Raw genomic sequence first — 12,114 nt, 5'->3', positions numbered from 1 at the left:
GTGACTGTGAACCCCCCATGGCACTGGGAGCTGCACACTGTACTGGTTTCACTGGGCTGACAGTTTGCTGTGTCACTGAGCCGCTAACAGAGAGAGAGAGAGAGGGCGAGAGAGCTCAGCGCAAAGTGGGAGAGAGAGAGAGTCAGCTGGAGGGTCAGAAATACAGACAGAGTCAGCAGAGAGGAATCTGCCAGCAGGCAGCTGGTGCTGTATGTCACCCCACACACACACACACACACACACATACACACACACACACACACACACACACACACACATACACTCAAGCTCTGGCCTTCTCTCCAAAGTTTTTGACACTGTAAAAATATGAAAACAGAGCTCTGCTCTGAGTTTGTGTGGTTTAGGATTTTAGATTTCAGGCTCCAACACAGTTTTTCTCGGTCTGGTCTCTCTCTGGTTTAGTTGTTTAGTTGTGTTGTTGTGTTGTTGTGTTGTTGTGTTGTTGTTTGTGTTGAGCAGATTGTTAAGAGAATACTAACCAGCTGATTCACCTGTAGGATCAGATGAATCAGACGAGCTGATGATTTGTCAGTGAGCTCAGGAAGTCTATTTCTGTCTGTGACTCTGAGCACAGAAACACACAAAACTCATGATACTGCAGGGTACTACTACAGGGTATTACCACAGGGTACTGTCAGGTACTGCATGATACCACAGGGTACTGAAGGGTAATGCAGGGAACTACTACAGGGTACTGCAGGGGAATATTGGGTAATACTACAGGGTACTGCAGGGTACTACTACAGGGTACTACCACAGGGTATTGCCAGGTACTGCATGATACCACAGGGTACTGCAGGGTACTACTACAGGGTACTGCCAGGTACTGCACGATACTACAGGATGCTGCAGGGCACTACAGAGCACTGTGGGGTACTGCAAGGTACCACAGAATACTGCAGGGTATCAGAGGATACTGTAGGGTATGACTACTGGGTACTGCTAGGGTTAGGGTAGGGCTAGGGTAATGCAGAGTACTACTACAGGGTACCACAGGATGCTGCAGGGTACTGCTTGGTACCACAGGATCCTGCAGGGTTCTGCAGGGTACCACAGGATGCTGCAGGGTACCACAGGGTACTGCAGGGCACTGCAGGGTACCACAGGATGCTGCAGGGTACTGCAGGGTACTACCGGGTACTGCAGAGTCCCACAAGTCACTGTACAGTATTCTGGTGATACAGTGTGCTACAAGGTCCTAGGCTACTTTCTGGTATGTATGGGTACTACAAGATACTTCATAGTACGTAATGCTGAGGTACTACATAGTATCTTGGTGTACTGAGTTATTGTATTTGCTCTGCCTCATGTTCCACATATTGTAGAAACAGTCCCCAGAACCCCAGAACCTGCTGGTTCTGGGATGTAAACCAACAACCTTCCAGTCACAAACCTTCCTGTCTAACCTTTAGGCTGCCCCCCCACCCTGTCACCTCTCTGTAGGTTATAAAAACAACCTGTCCTCTTCAGCTTCTTTGCTTTCAGCCTCCCTCCTCCTCCTCTCACTCCTGCCTCTGCTCTGCTGACAGCAAAGCTCACTTGTATTGATGGACTCCCAAGTCTGATCTCTCTCTCCCTCTCTTTCTCTCTCTCTCTCCCTCTCTCTCTCTGCGGTGTTGCAGCTGTCCTCGGCTGACAGACAGAGCAGCTATCTGACTCCACTGCTGTTATGGACAGAGACAGAAATGTCCTGCTGGATATAGCCCCCTACCCCCACCGCCACCCGACTCTGCCATGAGCCACTTATCAACCTGACCTTTACACAACCCAGTTAGACCCAAATCCTGCTAAACCAAGAGACAGACCCAAACCCAGCCAGACTCTCAGACCTAAATCCAGCTAAACCACCTTATCCCGGCTAAACCCACCTAAACCCAGCTCAACCCACCTTAACCTGGCTAAACCTCAGCCTGGACTCATTGATGGGCCCAGCATTAGCATTAGCATGTTTCAGCTGTCTGCAGTCGCTGAAGGTGGTTGAGCAGGATGAAGTGATAGACAACAGTGATTTCCTGTTTTGATGTAAAAGGAATAGTCCAACATTTTGGGTAAAAGCTCCTTTCCCCAACTTCCCCAGACTGAGACCAGATGTTGGACACCATGTGCTCCTCTGTACGTCCAGTGGTTCAGTTCCTCTGGGTAGCATTTCCTGTTAGCTTAGCATAAAGACTTGAAGTCTATGGGAGTTGTTAGCCTGGCTCCATCAAATGAAGGTATAGCAAGCTCTACCGCAAATGAACTTTTCCTGAAACCACTCTCCTTTGTTTATTTAAATTCCAAGATGTGTATTTCAAATACACATAACAGGAAATGCTAACCATAGGAACTGAACCACTGGACGCACAGAGGAGAGAATGGCGTCCAGCATCTGGTCTCAGTCTGGGGAAGTCGGGAAAATGGGATTTTGCCCAAAATGGTGGACTATTGCTTTAAAATGCTGCAGTAATGTGTGATCAAATGTTCAAGCACGACAAACAATAAACAATCAATTTTTGGAGATTATCTGATCCTGGGAGCCTGAACCTATCAGATCAAAACCCAGTGATGCCTAAATTTAGACCCAACTAAACTTAGACCAGGGCCCAAACCTTGCCAGGTCTAAAATGAAACCCAGCCTGAGGCCTGGACCTAACCACAGCTTGATGTAGATGCAGGCCTCTGCCTTGAACTAAGAAATGCCACTACCTTTGAAACTTTTCTCATTTTTCTCTGTAACTAACAGCCGGAGACGGGTGTATGCTTTTGTATGGGTGTATGGTTATTCTTAGGCGTGGGGTTTTAGTACACCATCTATATAAAATCAAGCTGACGACTGACATTGTGATTTTCTCCTCTTCAGCTGCGTGACTCCTTCAAGGAGCTGAAGAAACGCTTCAACAACCTGAAGTTTAACTTCCTGAAACGGAACGACAGAACCAGGAACATGAAGGCCATCAGGAACCAGCTGCAGCAGATCCAGGTGTATGTGGAGAAGCTGCAGGTATGACTGTTGTCCTTTCACTTCTGCGTCGTCTGGGGTCACTGCCTGCATATGTAAAGAGAACTGGATGCACAGAAAACTGGATCACATGAATGACTCGCAGCTCGTAGCTTGTTAGTTTGCAGAGGCCACAGCATTGATGTATTAGTGAGACACATAAACCAACCTGCCACGCTTAGCAACTTAATCCAGCCTCATGCCATCATCAGGGCTGCAAAATAAATTAAATCAAAACGTGTTGTGACCATAGATGGATATGAGGCTGTGCTCGGTACACAAACTACAACTAATAACGTCACTACGCTAAATTCAGTTTATGTCATGCTGCTAGCTGCTGGCCTAGAGACGGCTGTTTGGTCACAGAGAGGTTGATACGCCACGATCCAGGCTTTACACAGTGATGGATTATAAGATAATAAAGCGGATGCATTCCTCCTGCATGCAGCTAGCAAGAAGCCAGCAGAACAGGAAGGTCATAAATGAACACCAGGTGGCATTGTCCTCTCTGATGCCCGTATATTCTGCCCAGAAAAATAACAGTGGATTCGGCTGTTAGCGTAGATCACAGCTTTTAGGACCTGATGATTTCAATAAGGGCAGTTTCAGTGTTTGTACTAGGAAGTTCATGTACCTCAGAAAAATGTAGCCTCTGACTTACAAATGTCTCTTTCATGATGTAAGTCTATGGGAAGTGGTCATTTTGGGCCCCTGTGCGTCATGAGATGGAACCAGAACTTGTAGTTACACAGTTTGACCACCAGGTCAGATTGGCCCCTGGTGCTGGACGAAGACCTCATGATTCCATAATGTCCACTTTGAGAGCCTGAGAGAACCAGCTGACTGTGTTGTAAATGACTCTGGTGAGGTGTTTGTTGTGTGGCGCTGCAGGCTTTGAAGAAACGCCTGCAGGGTCTGGCGGCCCGGCTGGGGTCAGAGGTCAAGGACAGGGGCGTTGCCAGGGAGACGGAGAATGATCTTAATGAGCTGCAGAGGCAGATGGGAGAGTTTGAGCGGAACGTCGACGAACACCGACAGACGCTGGACATGACCTGCAGGCTGCAGCAAGCCATGGAGGAGGTATGTGTGTGTGTGTGTGTGTGTGTGTGTGTGTGTGTGTGTGTGTGTCCGTGTGTGTGTGTGTGTTTCACAAATAGAACCTGTGCAGTGAGAAAGCAGGGGTGGTGTTTCATTAAACTGTATTTCACACACACACAGTATCAGTTCTGGTGTGAGGAGGCCAGTTCCACCATCGTTCGCGTTGGGACGTTCTCGTCTCAGTGTCGCACCACAGAGGCCGTCTCGGTTCTCTACCGGCAGTTTGAAAAGTTCGTCTGGCCCACAGTTCCTCAGCAGGAGGAGAGGATCAACCAGATCACCGAACTCGCCATCAGACTGCACGGTGAGCAGAACACACATCGCAGAACACGGCACAAAATAGCAGAACACACCGCAGAACATGGCAGAAAACAGCAGAACATGACAGAACACACCGCAGAACATGGCAGAAAACAGCAGAACATGACAGAACACAGGAGAACACACAGCAGAACATGGGAGAACTCATCAGAACACAGCAGAAAATACCAGAACAAAGCAGAACACAAAGGAACACAGGGTGTGAAAAGTATTGTGGTAAAATATGTGTGCGTGTGTGTGTGTGTGTGTGTGTGTGTGTGTGTGTGCGTGTTTGTGTGTCCGTGTGTGTGTGTTTATGTGTGTGTGTGTGTGCAGGGGCGGAGGAGGGCCGGCGGTACATCGAGAAGACGGTCAGTAAACACACAGAGGTGGTCGACTCCATCAGAGAGCTGTGTGACAACCTGGTGAAGCTAGAGGCCAAACTGCAGGTAACAGCACACACACACACACACACACACACACACACACCTGGCACTTCACCAACAGTGGGCCAGGTGTAGCAGCATTCCATTAAAGGAATATTCCAATGTTTTGGACAAAATCCCCTTTTCCCGACTTCCCCAGAGTGAGACCAGATGTTGGACACCATCTCCACCTCTGGACGTCCACTGGTTCAGTTCATATGGGTAGCATTTCCTGTTAGCTTAGCATAAAGACATGAAGTCTATGGGAGTTGTTAGCCTGACTCTGTCAAAATGAAAAAATAAAGCTTCCAGCAGCTCTCAAGCTGTCTGATTCACACAGAGGATCATGTGGTTTTGAAACACACGACTTGGAATTTAAAAAAACAAACAAAAAAAACCCCTGAAAATTCTCCTAAAATGTTGTTTTAGAAAATTCTCCTAAATGCTCCTAAAATGTTGTTTTAGGAGAATTTAAGATGCAGCACAAATTCTCTGAGTGAGTGAGCATCACTCTGTGTCAGTCCTGCTTCCTGGTAATCACTTGTAGAAAACAGACGTGAGGTGAGAAATGCCTTTTTGGGATTGAAAATAAACCTGGATTGCTTGGATTTCTGTCTCTGAGCTCCAGGTCAAATAGTAGTTGCTCACCTGGTAGAGTCTGCTCGCCATCTGGCCCGGGCCTCTGCTGCAGGTCATCCCCTGTCTCCTCCCTTCGTCCTACCCATCTCTCTCTCTATATTGTCTCTACCAAATGAAGCAGAAAATCCCCTTTTAAAGAAAGCTGCTGGTGAAGCTGCAGACTTTCAGCTACAAGGTGGTGCTGCTTCAGAAGAACTTTCTCTGTGGCAGCAGAGCTGATGTTACAGGAGAGTCCAAAGGTCAACAACAGTAAAAAAAAAAAAAAAAAAACAATCAAAGATTTAATTATTGGTAATTCAGCCTGAGACGTCTGGATTTTCTTGGACCTGGAGATACAAAAAACAAAATGGGTGGATTAAAAAAATACATCTATCCAGTTTCACCCACAAAACAAAGCATAGCAGAGTTAGTTTGAATACAGTTCTCACCAATCAGTTTTGCTGTGGGTTACCGCCTGCACTGTTATGAGTCCAGTAAAGCCAGTAAACCAGGACTGAAGTGAGCTGCACTGTTTTCAGTTGGAGAGTCTGAAGCAGCAGAGCAGCAAGGAGGAAGAGGAGGAGGAGGAGAAGAAGAACGGACAGAACACCAGAGAGAAGGAGTCACATGTGGAGAGAGAGAACGAGGAGGAGGAGAGAAAGAAAGACGAGAAGAGAGAGAAGGAGGAGAGCAGGGAGCAGAGAGACAACCGCAGCGCACAGGAGGACATGGTAAATAATAATGATAAAAATTACACAAACAACACAAACAGAAATAACACAAACAAACATAACACAAACAAAAACAAAAACAAACATAGATAGATAGATAGATTTGAAATGCTCATTTCATTTGTATCACATAAAACCTATTGCAAACAAAACACCTTAAATAATCCACCAGCCCTCCCAAAATGTTAGAATACAAGCTGACACAAAATGAAAAGTCTGTTATTTGTTTCCAGTTTGAACTGAAGGAGACGGGACACACCCCTGAACTGACCACTGAGTATGATGGGAAGGAAGTGCCTGTTAAGAAGCAAGCAGCAGCCAATAGGAAGCCTCCACTGTGCAAGAGCCGCAGTCAGGAGGCAGACAGACAGACGGTAGACAGCAGGTACGACGGTTTCTCAGTTGTTCAGATATTGATAAACAAACCGTGTTTAAGCAACACGTCCTTTTCTTCTCACTTTTAAAAGATGTCGGGTCCCAATGACATTTTGCATCTTGTGTGTGTTTTTTTTTATGGTAGCATGTCCTCTGTGTGCACACCTCCTAAATTTGCAAAATATAAGCATCATGAGGCTTAATAAGTATGTAGATTTGAGTGTCATCAGTGTTGCAGTGACATTTTACATCATTATTAAGTATAATTTTGCAGAGAGGTAGCACATAAATAGAGAATAGCAGTGGGCCCAGCACTGAACCTTGAGGTATATAAGTTAACTTAAGAACACAAACATGGCTGGGCGGATGCCACTGTGGTTCACAACATGATTAAGAATTATATTTAAGAATTAGCTGAAGTCTAAAGTCTGTGTATCGTTCCTCAGCCACAGTGGGAGGAGCAGCCGAATGGAGAGATGCTCGTCCTCCTCTTCCCTGGAGAGGAAGGAGGAGCACCACACCTCCTCCTACTCCTGCTCCCAGACACTGAGACTATCCTGCTCCCCCGCGGAGACTGACAGGCGTGTCCATGCAATTCTCAGCCAATCACAGCCCATCGCTGCTCCCAGCGCCACACCCCCACCCTCTGTGGGTGGGGGTGTCCTCAGATGCTCAGATGTCCACAAGGAGGAGAAGGAAGCAGGGGAGGAGGAGGCCTCTGCACCACATCTACAGGTTTGTTCCTTAGTAATAACACAACACTTGCTGTTAGGTCCTATGTAATAACATACTCCCTCCTTTTTTACCAGGATGCATCAGCAGGAGGGCTGTCAGAGGCGGAGCTCCAGCAACAGGAAGTGATGACAGAGGATTCTCTGTCCAATGACGAGTACGAGTGCGCGTCACCCGACGACATCTCCTTGCCGCCGCTGTCGGAGACTCCAGAGTCCAACATGGTCCAATCAGACGTTGAGGAAAGCTTCTGTTACAGTTCCCATAGTGTCCACATCACCCAGTGCAACCACCACACCCAGTCAGAGCCCAGTGGGACCAGTGCTGGTGCTGGTGCTGGTGCTGGTGCTGGTGCTGGTGTGGTTAGGCGAGAGAGAGCATCCAGCCAGACAGACAGTCATCCTTCTCCTACCACCGGCCTTCACAGCAGCACCAGGTTAGCATCATAGTATCTTTAGCTTGGTGGGTTCATTCTGTCAGGTGCTCAGTCTGAGTTAAAGGAGGTTTCAACCCTGATAGCTTTGCAGTTTTCGATTCATGTAACCTTTTAATTAGCAAAATTAGCTTTAGCCACTTTCATTAGCTTTTATTAGCTTAGCTTTCACTGGCTACTTTGTTAAGGTTGGGAAAAGATTTGTCGTGATGGTTACACTTAGGAAAAGGTGATAGCAAAGGTTAGGAAACTTAGCTAGGTAACATTAGCTAGCTAAGAACAAGCATGGTTCTTGCTTGAGCCAGAGGGGGTTATAACTGATAACATCCATTCAGTGGTGTGATAACACGCTAATCGGGTGAATAATAGACCAAAGTGGACCACTCTTTACCATTGTCTCTTCTATCTCAGGTTCAGAGCAGAGTCCAGTTCCTTTGTCCAGAGTCCGTTGGCAGTTCCTCCTCTAAGCCTGCTGTCCAACACTCTGTGCAGCGTCCGAAAGACCAAAGTGACAAGCCTAGCTAGCTTCCCACAGGCCCCTGTCCTGTCTCCGGGCCGTCCTGAACCAAACCTGCCCTTTGGTTCCAAACCAGTTCCTCAGAGCAAGACTCCAGGCAGCCGCTCCTACCAGGACAACAGTCTTCCCCGGAGCATTGTGCCTCAGACAGAGACACCTTCACAAACTGATAGTGCCCCCGAGGCTGGTGGTCTCCTTCAGAGCCCCAGCCCGCTCCAAGACACTCGGCCACCCGATCACCCCGAGACCAGCTCCCCTCCTCAGACCTTCACTGGTCCAACCTCTGCTATCCACCAGGACAGTTTAGTCCCACAAGGCACTGAGTTCCCCAAATCCAGCACATTTTCTCAAGACAAAAGCCTTCCTCAGTCCCTCCCTGGCTCTAGCAGTGGCCTTCCTCAAGATGAAGCTCTCTCCCAAACCAGCGAGGAAACATCCTCAATCTCCAAACCCCAAGCTAGTAGCCTTATCAGCAACAGCAGTAGCATCAATCAACAGACTGTTTATTGTCAGTCCTTCCCCTCCGACAGTTGTTGCACTTTGCAGCAGGCTAGCAACAGTCCCTGTTCAAAAGAAAGGCCCTCTTCCCAGGCTAGCAGAGGCCTCCATCAGGTTCTCCAAGCCACTGGTCCTCCAGAACCATACAGCATCAGCAACATAAGCATCTCGAGCAACACCGTCACCAACTGTAATAGTATCAGCAGCAGGCAGAGCCATCAGAAAGTCTGCTACCTGCATGAGTCCCTGATCTCCACCCATACCCATCAGTGTGTGCATGACCCCAGCGTGACCCCCAGCCCTGCCCAGACGCCCCAGCCTCAGCCCCAGCCCCAGCCTCAGCCCCAGCCTCAGCCCCAGCCTCAGCCCCAGCCTCAGCCTCAGCCTCAGCCTCAGCCTCAGACCATGAACCAGACCCAAGCTTCGGCTCAGCAGGCTAACCCGCATGCTGCCTTCTCCTCTTCCCATCTACTAACTCCAGACCAGGACCCAGATGTTTGTCGGCCCATGGCGATCCGTGAGGAAATCAGACTTACTCCTCAAATCCAGGGGCCTCCTCTGCCTGCTCCTCCTCCTGTGCCTCCCAAGGCCCAGGCTTCTAAACCTGGCCCCCCCTGCTTCACCAGGCCTCTGTCTAGAGCCACCGTCATGAAAGGTTCTCCAGTGACACTAGAGGTGGAGGTGTCGGGACAACCACAGCCCGCGCTCACCTGGTGGGTAGCTTACAATCAGCTCCATAATAATACATAGGGTTGTTGAGATTAGTGAATTATGCAAATATAACCAACTCATAATCATATGTAAGATTTATGAGGTTAGTAATCTAGATAACTTAGTTCTAGGCCCCCTTTACACCTGGCATTAACATGTGTCTTGTGTCCAGACTGTGTTTAGATCTTATGTGGCTGGGCTCCATTTACACCTGTCATTAAAACGTCTCTGTCGCTGAAGTCCAGTTTCTCATGTATTCGCCAAATTGTTAATATTTGCGTCCTTTCAAATTGTCAGGAATCATCAGGAATTGTCTGGTTTGTCTCCGCCCACCAGTATCCCAACAGTCGAGGACTGGTAGCACCTTAGATGCTGCATATACTTGGTTTTCATATCCTTCTCAGGTGATCCAATCATAACTGGACAGTTCTAAGTTCAGATTCAAAATCACATAGTTGCTTTGTGGAAGGAAGGAGCGTTTGATAGAGGGGACTGTTACTGTGAAATTCAAATTTGAATGGAATTTGTTTTCGTGGTGAGATGGCTGCATCTTTGTTGGGTACAAAAAATTTGTTATTTTTTTAAGTGGAGGCTGAGCACAAGTGCTTTGCTAATGGGCCAGTGATTGCTAACTGGATGGTTGGGGAAGGTAGTGACAGCATGGAATCTAGAATTGTGGAGGATGAAGGGATGGGAGATGGGAGCTGGACTAAGGTACAGAGGAATGAAAGAAAGAAAAGAAAGTAAATTTGATGAACCTGAGGCCAATCACAAATCTGAATACTAGTCACCGGAGACACATGATGATGCCAAGTATGAACACCGATGTGCCTCTGCTGTCCATTTGTAACTGGATCGGATAATCTGAGGCGGATGTTATAATGTTAAGATCAAGTCTAACTGTCTGACATGCCTGCTGCCTGTTTTGCTTCTGCTTCATGGGTCAGTTTATGTCCAATAATGGAGCGCCAGGCTAAATGTGTCTTTGACCACCTCTGAGGTTGGTTGTGCCGTGCAACCAAGACACATTGAAGTATAAGTTATATTTTTATACGGTCAAGTGTTATCTAATTACAGTTGGACAAACTGAAGACTACAGTATGCCAGGTGTAAATGAGTCTAGGTATTAGTCTGCTTCATAATAATCCACATAATTTCTGAGATTAATAAACTATACAGTAACTCCGGATACTTTGTCTTCCTATTCCTCTAACTAGCTAAATAATAATCTGTAGAATATAGCCAATACTATGCTATAATAATACTATAATAATATATAATATAATAATAATAATAATAATACTATACTATACTATACAATGGCACTATAGGATACTGAACAACTCACACATACTATGATATTAGAAGTATATACCTATACAACCACTTTCAGACAGTTTTCCAACTGCGACATTATAATGTGTAGGAATACTATAACATTATAATGCATAATGCATCTCTTGTAGTATATCTCAGTGGATGTAGCTGCGAATCTACCCTTAAACACTCAATCTGCAATTTGTACACGATTTGTGCTCAAATTGTGCGTTAGTGCACCCTCTTGTGGGCACACCAGTGAAATTACAATCTGAATGCAACAGTAACGACTTTTCCTCAAACCAAAACGTATAAACCCAATTCTCGCACTACTTGCATTTGCCCAGCATGCACCGGGTCAGCGGGGCACCAGTGGTGGAGGGCCTGCACTTCTTGCACAAAGCTAACAGCACCGGCAAGCTAGCTAGCATGGTAGTGACATGAGAGGGTCAGGTACTAGCTTAGCAAGACGGTAGCCCCCTCTTCGTCACTGGAAATCCCCCTTTTCAGTTTTTGAATTTGACGAGTGATCTGGTGTCAGGAACAATGTCTGCACATGTTTCTGTTCCATGCGCCATTTGTAGGTGGTGGGTTTGTTATCAGATCGTCTCCAGTCCAGCTCCAGCAGACTGTAGCTTTAACATCTTGGACCAGACGGCGTATGTATCAAGGGTGTATACGCTTAAAAATGATGCTGAGCAAAAATCTACACAGAGCTCAGTGTGTATGAGCGGGAAACTTGACGTGAGAAGGTGTGTACCTGCACACACTCTGCAGGTGGTGTACACAGATTTTTACAGAGAAAAAGGGGATTTTGCCCAAAATGTTGGAATATTCCTTTAAACATAATTTGGAAATTCACCCCAGGAGGCCTCCAAGTTTCCATCCTTCTGGGTTTTGGTCTGGCATACCAGTGTTTTTACACAAGAACTAATTGGCAGAGTTAAAACTTGCACATGACTTTGATGAGCCTCGCAACACAGACGAAACATTAGAGTTGGAAACTCCCTCATTGAGGTGAGCACTAGGTGGCGCTAATTCTCCAGCTGGGTGACATTATAGCACTGCAGAGTAAGAGGGCGCAGCGTGACAATGTGTTACAGATCAAATCAAAACTTTGTTGTTTGCATTAATATTGTTTTCTTTAATTAGTTCAAGAAAAGTTCAAGTCTCTTCTTCAGTCCAAACAAACCGGCTGTTGTTGTCATCTGCCGCCATTTTTCCTCTGTCCAGTGGAGCGGAAGTCACATGATCATGAACGTCACCGTTTATTGGCTAATCCTGTTTCCATAGCAACTTATTAGCATTTTCTTTTTAGCAATACACCAACTGTTCCTCCTCCCCCAAACGTAAAAACTATT

At 46.7% G+C, this 12,114-nt stretch overlaps 1 protein-coding gene across 1 annotated transcript in view; it reads left to right on the top strand.

Annotated features, from left to right (window-relative positions):
* ccdc141 (coiled-coil domain containing 141) overlaps positions 1–12,114 on the top strand; it is a 41,096-nt gene that overhangs the window by 26,592 nt on the left and 2,390 nt on the right. Inside the window, exons 21-29 of the mRNA XM_030080537.1 lie at positions 2,861–3,001; positions 3,890–4,078; positions 4,217–4,400; positions 4,733–4,845; positions 5,979–6,170; positions 6,404–6,555; positions 6,992–7,280; positions 7,355–7,713; positions 8,122–9,438. Coding sequence (XP_029936397.1) covers positions 2,861–3,001; positions 3,890–4,078; positions 4,217–4,400; positions 4,733–4,845; positions 5,979–6,170; positions 6,404–6,555; positions 6,992–7,280; positions 7,355–7,713; positions 8,122–9,438 — 2,936 coding nt within the window. The remainder of the gene's footprint in view (positions 1–2,860; positions 3,002–3,889; positions 4,079–4,216; positions 4,401–4,732; positions 4,846–5,978; positions 6,171–6,403; positions 6,556–6,991; positions 7,281–7,354; positions 7,714–8,121; positions 9,439–12,114) is intronic.

The sequence above is a fragment of the Myripristis murdjan genome, chromosome 21 (genome assembly GCF_902150065.1).
Source record: "Myripristis murdjan chromosome 21, fMyrMur1.1, whole genome shotgun sequence".
Taxonomy (NCBI): Eukaryota; Metazoa; Chordata; class Actinopteri; order Holocentriformes; family Holocentridae; genus Myripristis; species Myripristis murdjan.
Note: the sequence above shows the minus strand (reverse complement) of the source record. Positions and strands in the feature narration are given on the sequence as shown.